The 18,754-nt window shown below is 42.6% G+C and overlaps 1 protein-coding gene across 1 annotated transcript in view; it reads right to left on the minus strand.

Moving 5' to 3' along the window:
- The window catches only part of LOC133538818 (coiled-coil domain-containing protein 40-like), a 58,782-nt gene that overhangs the window by 28,161 nt on the left and 11,867 nt on the right, over positions 1 to 18,754 (minus strand). The window contains exons 5-10 of the mRNA XM_061880627.1: positions 18,369 to 18,588; positions 14,320 to 14,477; positions 14,115 to 14,237; positions 10,063 to 10,184; positions 2,770 to 3,013; positions 2,522 to 2,704 (exon numbers count right to left, since the gene is read on the minus strand). Coding sequence (XP_061736611.1) covers positions 2,522 to 2,704; positions 2,770 to 3,013; positions 10,063 to 10,184; positions 14,115 to 14,237; positions 14,320 to 14,477; positions 18,369 to 18,588 — 1,050 coding nt within the window. The remainder of the gene's footprint in view (positions 1 to 2,521; positions 2,705 to 2,769; positions 3,014 to 10,062; positions 10,185 to 14,114; positions 14,238 to 14,319; positions 14,478 to 18,368; positions 18,589 to 18,754) is intronic.

Raw genomic sequence — 18,754 nt, forward strand, 5'->3', positions numbered from 1 at the left:
TGAACTTGAAAATATGATAGTTTCAATGTCCTGGATGAGTGGAATATGTTGAAGGTGGAACGGTTTGAATAGTTTGAAAAATGTTTGAATTGTGAAAAATGGATAATTCATTTGGAATGGGGAATATGTCAATAAAAACTGAGAATTCTTTGAAATCCGGGAATTTTTTTTTGACAGTTTTTGAAAGGGAGCACAGAATTCTTGAACAGGCTGAATATTTTGAAGTTGGCACGGTTTGAGTGGGAGTTGTGGAACTTTGAAAAATGGGGATTTCAGTAAAAGAGGGAATTTGTGGGAAAATTTTAAAAAAATTGAATGTTCTGAATGAATTGAAATGGTTGGTGTTGGAATTTTTCAAATCAGTCGAGAAATGTTGAAGAAGTAACATTTTTAATTGAGAAATTATTTTAAAGAATTCCTGTAATTTGAAGAAAACTGGGAATTTTTCAAGTTCGAAAAACAACCCTGCGATGAGGTGGCGACTTGTCCAGTGTGTACCCCGCTTTCCGCCCGATTGTAGCTGAGATAGGCGCCAGCGCCCCCCGCGACCCTAAAAAGGGAATAAGTGGTAGGAAATGGATGGATGGATGGATGTCTATTCTTGGTGTTGGGTTTTATCAAATACATTTCCCCCAAAAATGCGACTTATACTCCAGTGCGACGTGTATATGTTTTTTTCCTTCTTTATTATGCATTTTCAGCAGGTGCGGCTTATACTCGGGAGCGACTTATACTCCGAAAAATATGGAGAATGTATATCACTTTGAATTATACATATAAATATCTATTCAAGATACCATAAACAAGAGATGTCTTTGAATTAAGATTTTCATACTCAAATGTAATTTGTTAGATTTTGCCTATAAACGACAATCAGTGTTGGCGCCGTTGTTTTTTTTTTTCTATGGAGAGAATTAGACATTGTGACAGTATAATGTAATGTGAAGTGAAGTGAATTACATACAGTACAGGAAAAAGGTTTGGACACACCTTCTCATTCAATGCGTTTTCTATATTTTCATGACTATTTACATTGTAGATTGTCACTGAAGGCATCTAAACTATGAATGAACACATGCGGAGTTATGTACTTAACAAAAAAAGGTGAAATAACTGAAAACATGTTTTGTATTCTAGTTTCTTCAAAAAAAAACCCAAGTTTGCTCTGATTACTGCTTTGCACATTCTTGGCAACCTCTCCGTGAGCTTTAAAAGAGGTCAAATTTCTTAAAATGGTGGGTATTGCCACTGGGAGTACAGACCCTGGACAACCTGCAGGTGTCATCATGTGATGTAGCTTCTTTAAGGCCTACTGAAACCCACTACTACCGACCACACAGTCTTATAGTTTATATATCAATGATGAAATCTTACTGTAACATTGCAACACATGCCAATACATGCCAATAATTTACTAAATTGCAATTTTAAATTTTGCGCGAAGTATCCTGTTGAAAACGTATGACGTGCGCGTGACGACATGGATTGTAGCGGACATTTTGATCCAGCACCGATCACAGCTGTAAGTGGTCTGCTTTATTCACATAATTACACAGTATTCTGGACATCTGTGTTCCTGAATCTTTTGCAATTTGTTCAAATAATATTGGAGATGTCAAATAAGAATGATGTAGGTGGGAAACGGTGAATTGCGACCGCCTTTAGCAACACAAACACAACCGGTGTTTCCTTGTTTACATTCGGCTCTTACCGTAGACATGAGCGGAGAGTTTGCGTCGTTCCTCCTGCAGCTGTGGACTCTCTTGCCTCCTCACACCGGCCGCCACCGACCGTCGGATGCTTACTCCGTGGAGGGGAAAAAATAAAAATCTCAGCCCGGCTGCCTTGCCTCGTCGAGAAACGTGGCTTCCCTCGGAGACACTGGCGGTCACCACACCCGTGGCCACACCCCTCCAACTTTCAGGTAAGACTATATAATTTCACTAAAACACTAGTTACACAATAAGCAGATAAGGGATTTTCCAGAATTATCCTAGTAAATGTGTCTAATAACATCTGAATCGCTCCCACTGCCCAGTATTTTTTTTTTCTAGTCCTTCACTCTCACTATCCTCATCCACGAATCGTTCATCCTCGCTCAAATTAATGGGTAAATCGTCGCTTTCTCGGTCCGAATCGCTCTCGCTGCTGGTGGCCATTATTGTAAACAATGTGAGGATGAGAGGAGCTCCACAACCCATGACGTCACGCGCACATTGTCTGCTACTTCCGGTACAGGCAAGGCTTTTTTATTAGCGACCAAAAGTTGCGAACTTTATCGTCAATGTTCTTTTTTAAATCCTTTCAGCAAAAATATGGCAATCTCGCGAAATGATCAAGTATGACACATAGAATGGACCTGCTATCCCCGTTTAAAAAAGAAAATCTCATTTCAGTAGGCATTTAACTTAAATAAAATGGGCTCCATTTACAAATTAACTACAGTTAAAGTAACGGTGAATTGAAGCCACATCTGATACATCTGGCCCCAATTCTCATTGTTGCGTCTAACTAATGTTACCTTCTCTTTCTTGAGAGATGCTGTCTTGTTGGTAAGCCGCTGATAGAACTGAGCAGCCTTGGTATCCATGTGCTTCTGCAGCATTTGGGTCCTAATCTCGTCCTCTAACTTCAGGCGCTTATCTTTGTTTTTCTCAAGCTTCCTCCTGTGGTCAGTCACCTCAGCTTGAAGACCATTGTCCTCCTTAATGAATTGAGAGCAGAATGTTAGTAAAACCATAGCTGGCCTCTGAGAAGTCTACAGTCTACCTTAGTGAGCTCTGCCAGGGTGCGCTCCGTCTCCCCCAGGGCACGGACGCAGATGCCATATTGGGCCTGCACAGCTTCGTATTGGTTTTGATTTTGACTCATCATCTTTTTGGAGACCTCACCGTCCATCTGGGCACAGTTTAGCAGCATAGTGAGAGTCTCGCTCTTCTCCTGCAGCTCAGAAATGGATTTCTTGCTGCCTTCAATCTCTCTGTCCAGCATGATCACTTGGTGCTCCGCCATGCTGTGGAAAAGGGAATATAGGAGACCAAAAAATTGATGTATCGCTTCACCTGAACATTTTGTGTTTTGTGAGATCTAGTGTGTATTTGATAGTTTACTTATAGTAGAGGCCAAAAGCGTGGACACACCTTCTCATTCAATGCGTTTTCTTAATTGTCATGATTATTTACATTGTAGATTGTCACTGAAGGCATCAAAACTAAAAATGAACACATGGGGTTGTGTACTTAAAAACAGGTGAAATAACTGAATATATGTTTTATATTATTATATAATTATATATATATATAGGACTATCTCAGAAATTTTGAATATTGTGATAAAGTCCTTTATTTTCTGTAATGCAACTAAAAATATGAAAGTGTCATACATTTTGGATTCATTACACATCAACTGAAATATTGCAAGCCTTTTATTTTAATATTGCTGATTATGGCATACAGCTTAAGAAAACAAAAAAATCCTATCTAAAAAAATTAGAATATTTCCTCAGACCAAGTAAAAAAAGAAGATTTATAACAGTAAAAGAAAATCAAACATTTAAAAATGTCAATTAATGCACACAGTACCTGGTTGGGAATCCTTTTGCACGGATTACTGTATCAATGCGGCGTGGCATGGAGGAAATCAGTCTGTGGCATTGCTGAGGTGTTATGGATGCCCAGGATGCTTCAATAGCGGTCTTTAGCTCATTTGCATTATTTAGTCTGGTGTCTTTCAGCTTCTTCTTCACAATACCCCACAAATTCTCTATGGGGTTCAGGTCAGGGGAGTTGGCAGGACAATCGAGGACAGTATTGCCATGGCAGTAATGTTATGCCAGTACGGTGTACTGACCATGGCATTACTGTCCTCGATTGTCCCGCGCCAGTGTACCGTACACAGTACACTGGTGCATCTCAATAGAGCTTTTTAATGGATACAGCTACAATAGCCGTATTCCCATGGTCAAGCCACTCCTGAACTCAAGACAACGCAAGAAGCGTCTGACTGACGGACAGTTGCAGTGTGGTCCAGAGTCCTGTTTTCAGACGAAAGCAAATGTTGTATCTCATTTGTAAATCAAGGCGCTATAGTCTGGAGGAAGGCTGGAGAGGAGAAAAATCCAAGTTGCTTGAAATCCAGTGTGTTCCCACAGTCAGCAATGGTTTGGGGAGCCATGTCAGCTGCTGGTTTTGGGCCACAGCAATGGTTTGGGGAGCCATGTCAGCTGCTGGTTTTGGGCCACTGTGTTTCATCAAGGCCAGAGTCAATGCAGCTGTGTACCAAGAGCACTCCATGCTTCCATCTGTTGTAAAGCTCTATGGAGGAGATGATTTAACTTTCCAGCATGATCTGGCACCTGCCCACAGTGCCAAAACCACCAGTAACTGGTGTATTGACCATGGCATTACTGTCCGCGATTGGCCTGCCAACTCCCCTGACCTGAACCCCATAGAAAAATTTGTGGGGTATTGTGAAGAAGCTGAAAGACACCAGACCCAATAATGCAAATGAGCTAAAGGCCGCTAGTGAAGCATCCTGGGCATCCATAACACCTCAGCAATGCCACAGGCCAATTGCCTCCAGGCCACGCTGCATTGATGCAGTAATACATGCGAAAGGATTCCTAACCAAGTACTTAGTGCATTAATTGACATTTTCAAATGTTTGTTTTTGTTTTGCTGTTATAAATCTTTTTTTTTTTTACTTGGTGTGAGGAAATATTCAAATTTTTTGAGATAGGATTTTTGAGTTTTCTTAAGCTGTATGCAATAATCAGCAATATCAAAATAATAAAAGGTTTGCAATAATTAAGTTAATGTGTAGTGCATCCAGAATGTATGACATTTCCATGTTTTTAGTTTCATTACAGAAAATAAAGGACTTTATCACAATATTCAAATTTTCTGAGACAGTCCTGTATATAGGCATGGTGTTTTTGACAGAGAAGCAGCTCACAGGAGATACTGTCGAAGTTCACTCTCCAAAGTAAATGCTATACACTACATTACATTACATTACATTACATCATAAAACTACGATGATGTTTGAAGTATATCGTATTGTAATATCATATTTTAAATTTATGTAAAAATTTGTTTGTTTTTCTTATTAAAAATTATTTTTTCCCCAAATTGTGGTGTTTTTGAGGGTTCACCACAGAATAATGGCATTTCAATTTATTACAATTGGGAACATTGATTTAAAATATGTTTGATAGAAAATGGATGGATGGATTGATGGATGGATGGATAAGGTAAGCCGAGGTACCACTCTACATCCATACATTCACTGCAAAAAGTCAGTGTTCAAAAACAATTAAAAAAATTACAAAAATGAGGGGTATTTTATTTGAACTAAGCAAAATTATCTGCCAATAGAACAAGAAAATTTGGCTTGTCAAAACTTTCCAAAACAATTAAAATTAGCTAACCTTAATGAACCAAAAAATACCTTAAAATAAGTATATTCTCACTAATAACAACTGTAGTACTATATGAGTACGTACAAACTTTATGGCTGGCTCACATCGTGGTCACTCCGTGATCACGTACGACCGCCAGACACTTCTGGATGTGGACATATCGGGCCGTTTCGGACTGATAGACGCGTGCCGAGCGGGGCTAAAAACAAAGCAGAAGGCTAATCCCCACAGAACACCACTTCCCTCCATCCCGAAGACGGATTTAGATGGAAAATGCGAGACTACTGGTCTGGGTAAGGAGTCAGTTAAATTAGAACAAGTTTTTTCTGCTTTGAGTGTTTCAGAGTTGGACATGTGTTTTACTGAGGTGGCTAACTATGATGCGTGCAGTTTATCAAAGCAACAAACAAACAATCGGAAAATCCCCGTTACTGAGGAGGCTAACCATGATGCGTGCAGTTTATCAAAGCAACAAACAAACAATCGGAAAATTCCTGTCGTATCAATTCCTAGATATGGTCGTAACTATACTAAATGCACTGGGCATAATAAACACAACATTATTAATATTGCTACTACGGATAATTTGATCAAAAACTCCCTAAAACAGCCCACTACCTATAATATAGGTTTTTTAAACATAAGATCATTGTCTCCTAAAACGTTGTTAGTTAATGATATTATCAGAGACAACAATCTTAACGTCATCGGTCTCAGCGAAACCTGGCTTAAACCAAACGACTTTTTTGCGCTAAATGAGGCATGTCCTCCTAACTTTACACATGCGCATATTGCCCGTCCGCTCAAAAGGGGTGGGGGGGTCGCACTAATATACAACGGAAACTTTAACCTTAGTCCTAACATAAATAATAAATATAAATCGTTTGAGGTGCTTACTATGAGGTCTGTCACACCACTGCCTCTACACCTGGCTGTTATCTACCGCCCCCCAGGGCCCTATTCGGACTTTATCAATGAATTCTCAGAGTTCGTTGCTGATCTAGTGACACACGCCGATAATATAATCATAATGGGGGACTTTAATATCCATATGAATACCCCATCGGACCCACCGTGCGTAGCGCTCCAGACTGTAATTGATAGCTGTGGTCTCACACAAATAATAAATGAACCCACGCATCGCAACGGTAATACGATACACCTAGTGCTTGTCAGGGGCATCACCGTTTCCAAAGTTACGATACTCCCGTATACTAAAGTATTGTCCGATCATTACCTTATAAAATTCGAGGTTCAGACGCATGTTGGTCAAACTAATAATAATAATAACTGCTATAGCAGCCGCAACATTAATACAGCCACAACGACAACTCTTGCTGACCTACTGCCCTCGGTAATGGCACCATTCCCAAAGTATGTGGGCTCTATTGATAACCTCACTAACAACTTTAACGACGCCCTGCGCGAAACCATTGATAACATAGCACTGCTAAAGTTAAAAAAGGCTCCAAAAAAGCGCACCCCGTGGTTTACAGAAGAAACTAGAGCTCAGAAATTATTATGTAGAAAGCTGGAACGCAAATGGCGCACGACTAAACTTGAGGTGCACCATCAAGCATGGAGTGATGGTTTAATAACTTATAAACGCATGCTTACCTTAGCTAAAGCTAAATATTACTCAAATCTCATCCACCGTAATAAAAACGATCCTAAATTTTTGTTTAGAACGGTAGCATCGCTAACCCAACAAGGGACTCCTTCCAGTAGCTCAACCCACTCAGCTGATGACTTTATGCAATTCTTTAGTAAGAAAATTGAAGTCATTAGAAAGGAGATTAAAGACAATGCGTCCCAGCTACAACGGGGTTCTATTAACACTGACACGATTGTATATACGGCGGATACTGCCCTCCAAAATAGTTTCTCTCGTTTTGAGGAAATAACATAAGAGGAATTGTTACAACGTGTAAATGGAATAAAACAGACAACATGTTTACTTGACCCTCTTCCTGGGAAACTGATCAAGGAGCTCTTTGTATTATTAGGTCCATCAGTGCTAAATATTATAAACTTATCACTCTCCTCGGGCACTGTTCCCCTAGCATTCAAAAAAGCGGTTATTTATCCTCTTCTTAAAAGACCTAACCTCGATCCTGACCTCATGGTAAATTACCGACCGGTGTCTCACCTCCCCTTTATTTAAAAAATCCTTGAAAAAATTGTTGCGGAGCAGTTAAATGAACACTTAGCGTCTAACAATCTATGTGAAACCTTTCAATCCGGTTTCAGGGCAAATCACTCGACGGAGACAGCCCTCGCAAAAATGACTAATGATCTATTGCTAACGATGGATTCTGATGCGTCATCTATGTTGCTGCTCCTCGATCTTAGCGCTGCTTTCGATACCGTCGATCATAATATTTTATTAGAACGTATCAAAACACGAATTGGTATGTCAGACTTAGCCCTGTCTTGGTTTAACTCTTATCTTACTGATAGGATGCAGTGTGTCTCCCATAACAATGTGACCTCGGACTACGTTAAGGTAAGGTGTGGAGTTCCCCAGGGTTCGGTCCTTGGCCCTGCACTCTTCAGCATCTACATGCTGCCGCTAGGTGACATCATACGCAAATACGGTATTAGCTTTCACTGTTATGCTGATGACACCCAACTCTACATGCCCCTAAAGCTGACCAACACGCCGGATTGTAGTCAGCTGGAGGCGTGTCTTAATGAAATTAAACAATGGATGTCCGCTAACTTTTTGCAACTCAACGCCAAAAAAACGGAAATGCTGATTATCGGTCCTGCTAGACACCGAACTCTATTTAATAATACAACTCTAACATTTGACAACCAAACAATTATACAAGGCGACACGGTAAAGAATCTGGGTATTATCTTCGACCCAACTCTCTCCTTTGAGGCACACATTAAAAGCGTTACTAAAACGGCCTTCTTTCATCTCCGTAACATCGCTAAAATTCGCTCCATTCTGTCCACTAAAGACGCTGAGATCATTATCCATGCGGTTGTTACGTCTCGCCTCGACTACTGTAACGTATTATTTTCTAGCATTAAAAGATTACAGTTGGTACAAAATGCGGCTGCTAGACTTTTGACAAGAACAAGAAATTTTGATCACATTACGCCTGTACTGGCTCACCTGCACTGGCTTCCTGTGCACTTAAGATGTGACTTTAAGGTTTTACTACTTACGTATAAAATACTACACGGTCTAGCTCCATCTTATCTTGCCGATTGTATTGTACCATATGTCCCGGCAAGAAATCTGCGTTCAAAGGACTCCGGCTTATTAGTGATTCCCAAAGCCCAAAAAAAGTCTGCGGGCTATAGAGCATTTTCCGTTCGGGCTCCAGTACTCTGGAATACCCTCCCGGTAACAGTTCCCGATGCCACCTCAGTAGAAGCATTTAAGTCTCACCTTAAAACTCATTTGTATACTCTAGCCTTTAAATAGACTCCCTTTTTAGACCAGTTGATCTGCCGTTTGTTTTGTTTTTCTTCTATGTCCCACTCTCCCGTGTGGAGGGGGTCCGGTCCGATCCGGTGGCCATGTACTGCTCGCCTGTGTATCGGCTGGGGACATCTCTGCGCTGCTGGTCCGCCTCCGCTTGGGATGGTTTCCTGCTGGCTCCGCTGTGAACGGGACTCTCGCTGCTGTGTCTTGGATCCTCTTTGGACTGGACTCTCGCGACTGTGTTGTATCCATTGTGGATTGAACTTTCACAGTATCACGTTAGACCCGCTCGACATCCATTGCTTTCCTCCTCTCTAAGGTTCTCATAGTCATCATTGTCACTGACGTCCCACTGGGTCATTATTGTCACCAATGTCCCACAGGGTGTGAGTTTTCCTTGCCCTTATGTGGGCCCTTTGAGACACTAGTGATTTAGGGCTATATAAGTAAACATTGATTGATTGATTGATTTACTATTGTTTCATTGAAAATAAAACCTGTGATGAGGTGGCGACTTGTACAGGGTGCACTCCGCCTTCCGCCCGAATGTAGCTTTGGGGTCGCCCCCCGCGACCCTAAAGGAAATAAGCGGTAGAAAATGGATGGATGGATGAAAATAAAACAGCAAAGTCCATTTGGTTGTCATCTGTTTTAATATGAGAAACAATTGTGTCAAAGTCATGATTTTTTTTTTCATACTTGAAATAAAAAATCATTACTTTAAAAAAGTAGTTTTATACTTTTGAGTGTTGACGACACAGCTTTGCAACAGTTGATATTCTACTTTCAAGCATCCATCAGTCCATTTTCTACCGCTTATTCCGTTTGGGGTCGCGAAGGGCGCTGGTGCCTATCTCAGCTACAGTCAGGCGGAAGGCGGCGTACACCCTGGACAAGTCGCCACTTCATCGCAGGGTATCAAGCATGTTTTACTCAATAAAGGTCATAACATTTCAGCAACAAGTTGTAATATCTTACTAAGATCATTTAGGACCAAAACCCTTAAAACAAGTAAAACAATAACAAAATCTGCTTTGTGAGAAGAATTAGCTCATCAGACAGAAAATAAGCAAATATCACCTTTATTTTAGATATTCAATCTGACTTAGATTTCACTTTTTGCAGTGTTCACCCTTTAATTTAACTTATTATAGTCATAATTATTATTACATTCACCCTTTTTTTTTTAACTAATTGTCACCTAACAGCCTCCTGCATGGCTTGGAAGTCTTCATCTCGCCTCTTCAAATCCACCAGGCTCCTGTTCCACTGCTGCAGCAGCTGCCTCTGTGACATCGCCAGGGACTCGATTTGAATTTCTGCCTAAAAACGTTGAAGGACACAAACACATTTTTTTACCACATATTTCCACAACTTTAAACACTAGCCTGAGATATTTCTCAAATTCATGATTTTAAAGCAAAGTAAGAAAATGGAATACAGTACCGTAATTTTAGGTCTATAAGTCGCAGTTTTTTTCATAGTTTCATAGTGTGACATATAATCCGGAGCCACTTATGGTTGAAATTATTAACATATTACCGTAAAATATTAAATAATATTGTTTATCTCATTCGCGGAAGAAACAAAAAAAAAATGTCAGCAATGGTCACACACAAGTCAACCAATAAGAATTTGGCGGGGTAAGGTCATGGCAGAAGTGCAATGTGGGTCATGGAATGTTAACTGCTATATGCTACTGCCATCCATCCATTCATCCATCCATCCGTCTTCTTCTGCTTATCTGAGGTCGGGTCGCGGGGGCAAGTGCCTAAGCAGGGAAGCCCAGACTTCCCTCTCCCCAGCCACTTTGTCCAGCTCTTCCCGGGGGATCCCGAGGCGTTCACAGGCCAGCCGGGAGACATAGTCTTCCCAACGTGTCCTGGGTCTTCCCCGTGGCCTCCTACCGGTTGGACGTGCCCTAAACACCTCCCTAGGGAGGCGTTCGGGTGGCATCCTGACCAGATGCCCGAACCACCTCATCAGGCTTCTCTCGATGTGGAGGAGCAGCGGCTTTACTTTGAGCTCCACCCGGATGGCAGAGCTTCTCACCCTATCTCTAAAGGAGAGCCCCGCCACCAGGCGCAGGAAACTCTTTTCGGCCGCTTGTACCCGTGATCTTGTCCTTTCGGTCATGACCCAATGTTCATGACCATAGGTGAGGGTGGGAACATAGATCGACCGGTAAATTGAGAGCTTTGCCTTCCGGCTCAGCTTTTGCTTCACCACAACGAATCGATACAACATCCGCAATACTGAAGACGCCGCATCGATCCGCCTGTCGATCTCACGATCCACTTTTCCCTCACTCGTGAACAAGACTCCTAGGTACTTAAACTCCTCCACTTGGGGCAGGGTCTCCTCCCCAACCTGGAGATGGTACTTCACCGTTTTCCGGGCGACAACAATGGACTCGGACTTGGAGGTGCTGATTCTCATCCCAGTTGCTTCACACACGGCTGCGAACCGATCCAGTGAGAGCTGAAGATCCCGGCTAGATGAAACCACTTTAGGACAACATCGTCTGCAAAAAGCAGAGACCTAATCCCGCGGCCACCAAACCGGAACCCCCTCAACGCCTTGACTGCGCCTAGAAATTCTGTCCATAAAAGTTATGAACAGAATCGGTGACAAAGTACAGCCTTGGCGGAGTCCAACCCTCACTGGAAACGTGTCCGACTTACTGCCGGCAATGCGGACCAAGCTCTGACACTGATCGTACAGGGAGCGAACCACCACAATCAGACAGTCCGATACTCCATACTCTCTGAGCACACCCACAAGACTTCCCGAGGGACACGGTCGAATGCCTTCTCCAAGTCCACAAAGCACATGTACACTGGTTGGGCAAACTCCCATGCACCCTCAAGAACCCTGCCGAGAGTATAGAGCTGGTCCACAGTTCCACGACCAGGACAAAAACCCAACTGTTCCTCCTGAATCCGAGGTTGGACTATCCGGCGTAGCCTCCTCTCCAGTACACCTGAATAAACCTTACCGGGAAGGCTGAGGAGTGTGATCCCACGATAGTTGGAACACACCCTCTGGTCCCCCTTCTTAAAGAGAGGGACCACCACCCCGGTCTGCCAATCCAGAGGTACCGCTCCCGATGTCCACGCAATGCTGCAGAGTCTTGTCAACCAAGACAGCCCCACAGCATCCAGAGCCTTAAGGAACTCCGGGCGGATCTCATCCACCCCTGGGAGCTTTTTAACTACCTCAGCAACCTCAGCCCCAGAAATAGGAGAGCATCCAACAGATTCCCCAGGCACTGCTTCCTCATAGGAAGACGTGTTGGTGGGATTGAGGAGGTCTTCGAAGTATTCCTTCCACCGATCCACGACATCCGCAGTCGAGGTCAGCAGAGCCCCATCCACACCATACACGGTGTTGACAGTGCACTGCTTCCCCTTCCTGAGGCGGCAGATGGTGGTCCAGAACCGCTTCGAAACCGTCCGGAAGTCGTTTTCCAAACTCCTCCCATGTCAGAGTTTTTGCCTCCGCGACCGCTGAAGCTGCACACCGCTTGGCCTGTCGGTACCTGTCCGCATCCCTTACCGCTGGTGTTCACCAACGGGTTCTAGGATTACCGCCACGACAGGCACAAACTACCTTGCGGCCACAGCTCCAGTCAGCCGCCTCGACAATAGAGGTGCGGAACATGGTCCACTCGGACTGAATGTCCAGCGCCTCCCTCGTGACATGTTCAAAGTTCTTCCGGAGGTGGGAATTGAAACTCTCTCTGACAAGAGACTCTGCCAGACGTTCCCAGCAGACCCTCACAATGCGTTTGGGCCTGCCAGTTATGTCCAGCATCCTTCCCCACCATCGCAGCCAACTCACCACCAGGTGGAGATCGGTACAGAGCTCTGCCCCTCTCTTCACCAGAGTGTCCAAAACATGAGGCCGCAAATCCAATGACACAACTACAAAGTCGATCATGGAACTGCGGCCTAGGCTGTCCTGGTGCCAAGTGCACATATGGACACCCTTATGTTTGAACATGGTGTTTGTTATGGACAATCTGTGACAAGCACAGAAGTCCAATAAAAAAACACCACTCGGGTTCAGATCCGGGCAGCCATACTTCCCAATCACGCCTCTCCAGGTTTTACTGTCGTTGCCGACATGAGCGTTGAAGTCCCCCAGTAGGACAAGGGAATCACCCGGGGGAGCACTTTCCAGTACTACCTCGAGTGTATCCAAAAAGGGCGGGTACTCTAAAGTGCTGTTTGGTGCGTAAGCACAAACAACAGTCAGGACCCGTCCCCCCACCCGAAGGCAGAGGGAAGCAACCCACTCGTCCACTGGGTTGAACTCCAACGTACAGGCTTTGAGCCAGGGGGCAACAATAATTGCCACACCAGCTTGTCGCCTCTCACTGCGTGCAACGCCAGTGTGGAAGAGAGTCCAGTCCGTCTACTGTCGTAGCTATTAAAATGGATAATTTCATCGTTGCCGGTAAGTTATAAAAACTGAGAAGGGCTGAACAGAAATGGCACCGAAAAGTAAATCATGTACTGCAGATTACAAGCTGGACGTAGTGAAATATGCAGCAGAAAACAACAAGAGGAGGCGGCGCATACCTTTAGAGTTGGCAGAGTTGTTTAGAAGCGACATCGAGGAAGAAGATTTCATCGGATTTATTGATTAGGAGTGACTGATTGGTAAACGTATAGCATGTTCTATAAATTATAGTTATTTGAATGACTCTTACCATAATATGTTAGGTTAACATACCAGGCACCTTCTCAGTTGATTATTTATGCCTCATGTAACATACACTTATTCAGCCTGTTGTTCACTATTCTTTATTTATTGTAAATTGCCTTTCAAATGTCTATTCTTGGTGTTGGGTTTTATCAAATACATTTCCTCCAAAAATGCAACTTATACTCCAGTGTGACATATATATGTTTTTTTCCTTCTTTCTTATGCATTTTCGGCCGGTGCGACGTATACTCCGGAGCAATTTATAATCCGAAAAATACGGTGTCCTTGGGCAAGACACTTTACCCACCTGCTCCCAGTGCCACCCACACTGGTCTAAATGTAACTTAGATATTGGGTTTAACTATGTAAAAATATAATTCACACAGGCATATATTTTTACTCAGAGGTTGAAGGAGAACAGACTTAAAATTCTTAATATCAGTCAATAAAAACAAATAGATATTTACAGAGAGATTACACAGTGTGGATGTTGCTCTTGGATTGACATAATTTACAGGATTCACAGGTCCTCCATGATACCTCAGAAAGAGCCTCTTTGGTTGCACGTGTTGTCTCTGCCTGGGCTTTCCTCTGAACTTCATACATGTCCCTCTGTTGTGACTGTCGCTCCAAGTCCTTAGTGAGGTGCGCCACATACATATCCTAGTTTTTTAACGACAGTTATTCAACATCCATGATCAGTGCAGCAGACACATTGCATACTGTGTTTGTGAAAGTTTTTTACCTGTGCAAATTTCTCCTCCTCCACTTGAGACCTTTTAGCTCTTGCCTTGCTCGTGACATTCTTCACGGCTTTTACATTGCAATGCAGATCTTCACTGACTTCTTGTGTGAAGTTGAGGTGTGGCATCAGTTTTTCCAGCTCTTTCTGCAGGCTGGATACTAGGAATAAGAAACCCAAAAGGATTGGGACTCAGCTTGTTGAAATGAGACTAAATGAAACATTTAACATGAATGATGAATGGTCCCAAGAAGAGTATATGAAATATTTGACAAGACACAGGCACATATCTACATTTGTATGTTTGTCAATATACAAAACCCAAAGCCAGTGAAGGTGGCACGTTGTGTAAATCATAAATAAAGACATGTCTGGACTGCAAGCAGGCCAGTCTAGTACCCGCACTCTTTTACTACGAAGCCCCGCTGTATCATGTGCAGAATTTGGCTTGGCATAGTCTAACTGAAATAAGCACGGGCGTCTATGAAAAAGACGTTGTTTGGATGGCAACATATGTTGCTCCAAAACCTGTATGTACCTTCCAGCATTAATGGTGACTTCACAGATGTGTAAGTTACCCATGCCTTGGGCACTAATACACCCCCATACCATCACAGATGTTGGCTTTTGAACTTTGTGCCAATAAAACTCTGGATGTTTTTATTCCTCTTTAGTCCGGAGGAAACCACATCCAATGTTTCCAAAAACAATTTGAATTGTGGACTCCAGTTTACGTCAGTCCATCTTAGATGAGCTCTGGCCCAGCGAATCCGGCGGCGATTCTGGGTGTTGTTGATAAATGGCTTTTGCTTTGCATACTAGAGTTTTAACTTGCACATACAGATGTAGCGACAAACTGTTGTTACTGACAGTGGTTTTCTGAAATGTTCCTGAGCCCACGTGGTGATATCTTTTACAAACTGATATCAGTTTTTGATGCAGTACCGCCTGAGGCATCGAAGGTGACAGGCATTTAACGCTTATGCGCAGAGATTTCTCCAAATTTTCTGAACCTTTTGACGATATTATGGACCTAATTTCCCTAAATTCCTTTCAATATCTAGTTGAGAAATGTTGTTTTTAAACTGTTTGACAATTTGCTCAATCAATTGTTCACAAAGTGGTGACCTTCACCCCATCCTTGTTTGTGAATGACTTAGCATTTCATGGAAGCTGCTTTGATACTCAATCATGGCAGCCTCCTTTTCACATGTGGGGTGTTCCAAATAAGTGTTTGATGAGCATTCCTCAACTTTCTCAGTTTTTTTGCCACATGTGCCAGCTTTTTTGAAACCTGATGCAGGCATCACATTCCCAATGAGCTAATATTTGCAAAAAACAACAAAGTTTACCAGTTCGAACATTAGGTATATTGTCTTTGCAGACAATTCAATTGAATATAAGTTGAAAAGGACTTGCAAATCATTGTATTCTGTTTTTATTTACCATTTACACAATGTGCCAACTTGACTGGTTTTAGGTTTTATACAAAAGGAACTAAAGTGGATATCATCAAACTTGTTCCAATAATAAGGGATCAGGTTTGGTGGCTGCATGATTTGGTCTCTGCTTTTTGCAGATGATAAGGTCCTGATGGGTTCATCTGCCCGGGATCTTCAGCTCTCACTGGAACAGTGTGAAGCTACTGGTATGAGAATTAGCACCTCCAAGTCCGAGTCCTTGATTCTCGCCCAGAAAAGGGTGGAGTGCCATCTCCGGGTTGGGGAAGAGATCTTGCCCCATGTGGAGGGGTTCAAGTACGTAGGAGTCTTGTTCACGAGTGAGGGAAGAGTGGATCGTGAGATCAACAGGCGGATCGGTGCGACGTCTTCAGTAATGCGGACACTTTATCGATCCGTTGTGGTAAAGAAGGAGCTGAGCCGGAAGGCAAAGCTCTCAATTTACCAGTCAACCTAGGTTCCCATCCTCACCTATGGTCATGAGCTTGGTTATGACCAAAAGGACAAGATCACGGGTATAGGCGGCCAAAAAGAGTTTCCTCCGCCGGGTGGTGGGGCTCTCCCTTAAAGATAGGGTGAGAAGCTCAAAGTAAAGCCACTGCTCCTCCACATCGAGAGGAGCCAGATGAGGTGGTTTGGGCATCAGGTCAGAATGTCATCCGAACGCCTCCCTAGGGATGTGTTCAGGACACGTCCGACCGGTAGGAGGCCACAGGGAAGACCCAGGACACGTTGGGTAGACTATGTCTCCCGGCTGGCCTGGGAACGCTTCTGGATCCCCCGGGAGGAGTTTGAAAAAGTGGCTGGGGAGAGGGAAGTCTGGGCTTATCTGCTTAGGCTGCTGCCCCTGCGACCAGACCTCGGATAAGCGGAAGAAGATGGATGGATGGATGGCATTTCTAGAACACCATTAAACAAAATGCCAGCAGACACCAAAACACATTAATTTAAATTTGTTTTAATCAGCTCCTTAGGGATTCAGCATCCCTAAAATCATAAAATAAGTTTGCCTTTTTTATTTATTTTTATTTATGACGGATAAAATATGTTGCATTTCACACAAACACGTAAGATTCTCTGCCCATCTTCTATGCAGCACGATCGCCTCCTTTTTAAACATGCTAGATATAAATGCAAAAAAGTTCTTGTCAAGATAAATAATCACATTGAGCCTGTGAAATTATCATATTTGCATCTCCTTCTCCAATGATTGTGGGTGTTCTGAAAATCAGTGTATGCATACACTACATGAAGACAGGCACGCTAAATGGATTGCACTCTCTTTTTTAGTCATTTGGGAGATGCAATCCTCTGAACACAAACTCAGTAGATCAGCTTTGTATGCGCTATCAAGTTTGCACATGTTTCAATATCCACAAACAATCAGTTGATTACCTTTACTTATGTTAGCAAAAATGTGTAAATTTGTATGTAATAGCATAACTGTAGGGTAATTTAAAAAATATTTACAGACGTCCCACAGGACAAATTGAAGACTTTGGTGGGCCAAACAGGCCATAATTTGGACACTGGTGTACTGCCGTACACCATGAATCAGTCGCGTGCTGTAAGTCCTCACCTGTCACCAGGTGGCTTAACCATGAAATGTTCCAAAACAAAGTAATAAAATAAAATACGTTTTAATATTTCTCTTTTGGTCTATGCTTTCCATGTGATTTTGGTGTGGCTCCTGTGTCTTTTGATAATTTTCATGGTCAAAATTGCGGAAATTCCATGTTTCCTGATCAAAACAATGCAGCAGACAAGAAGTGAGGCAGACACAGGCGGTGCCTCCACGGCTACACACAGTGTGTATTGGGCGTGCGTGCAAGGGGGCGCACGCTTGTTGCCACGTGGAAAGTACCTCTGCCTCAAGGTAGGAGGCGATATATTGTCAACTTGCAGTTCAATGCCTCCGCAGTACCCTGACTCGCCACACTGGGAAAAGTGGGGGCGCTCAAGCTAGCAGACACAGGTTTCTTTCTTTTCTTTTTTTTAACTGTATTTATAACAAACATGGCATTTTTATTAGAGTAAGCCAGCATTTGTGGGTGTTTTTTGTCAGATGCAAAAATATTGTTTAATTTCTTGGAATGAAATTGAATTAAATGAATGTTTCTGCCAATATGGAGGATTATGTACTGTATCCAAGATGAAATACTTCTCTAAACTGGACTTTAGAGAAAATAAATGCAATCATACAAAGTACGTTTTTATGGAGGATAGCTATTGCTGCTTCAGGTAACAAATACAGAAAGGTAATATACACTCACAATACTTGATTTATTTTGTTAAAAGCAAATGGGACCAAAAAGTATTTAATAACAACTTTATCAAATTGTTTTTGGACCCATTTATCATATCATAATATCGTTATGACAACGTTATGATAACTCCCTTTTGTTTCCTGTAACTCTAATGTGCAACCTAAATCAACAATGACTAGAGCTGCACATATGAATTTAAGTAAAAAAAAAAAAAGAAGAAGAACAAAAAGCATGTATGCCTCACCTGGTGTTTAGTTCACCGCACGTCACTGCCATGAATGATAAAACCTGAAAACAAATCCCAAGAGCAACAAGAGAGTCTCACCATTGGCCCTGGTCTTGTTACACTGGTTGGTATTGCTGGCATGACAAGCCCTCATTGCCTCCAGTTGATCTTGAACCTGTTGATGTTTGCTCTCAGCCAAGATCTTGGTCTGTTGTTGGCCCTCTAGCCTTGTATGGAGTTGTTTTAGTGTCTCCTGTTCCCTGAACAACTCCAGGTAAATTTCCTCTATTTGGTTGGATTCTGCCATCTCAATTGCCACCTGTAGAGTTAGTAGAAAGGGCACAAACACATAAGAATTTCAGAATGGGAACTGAGGACATTTGAATTGTATCAGAGCCCCAGAATGTGGTTTAGTGCAAACAAAACATGCACAATTTTATTTACAAAGACGATTGCAAGTATCAAAGAACCTTTCTCGAGATGCT

The sequence above is a fragment of the Nerophis ophidion genome, linkage group LG20 (genome assembly GCF_033978795.1).
Source record: "Nerophis ophidion isolate RoL-2023_Sa linkage group LG20, RoL_Noph_v1.0, whole genome shotgun sequence".
Lineage (NCBI taxonomy): Eukaryota > Metazoa > Chordata > Actinopteri > Syngnathiformes > Syngnathidae > Nerophis > Nerophis ophidion.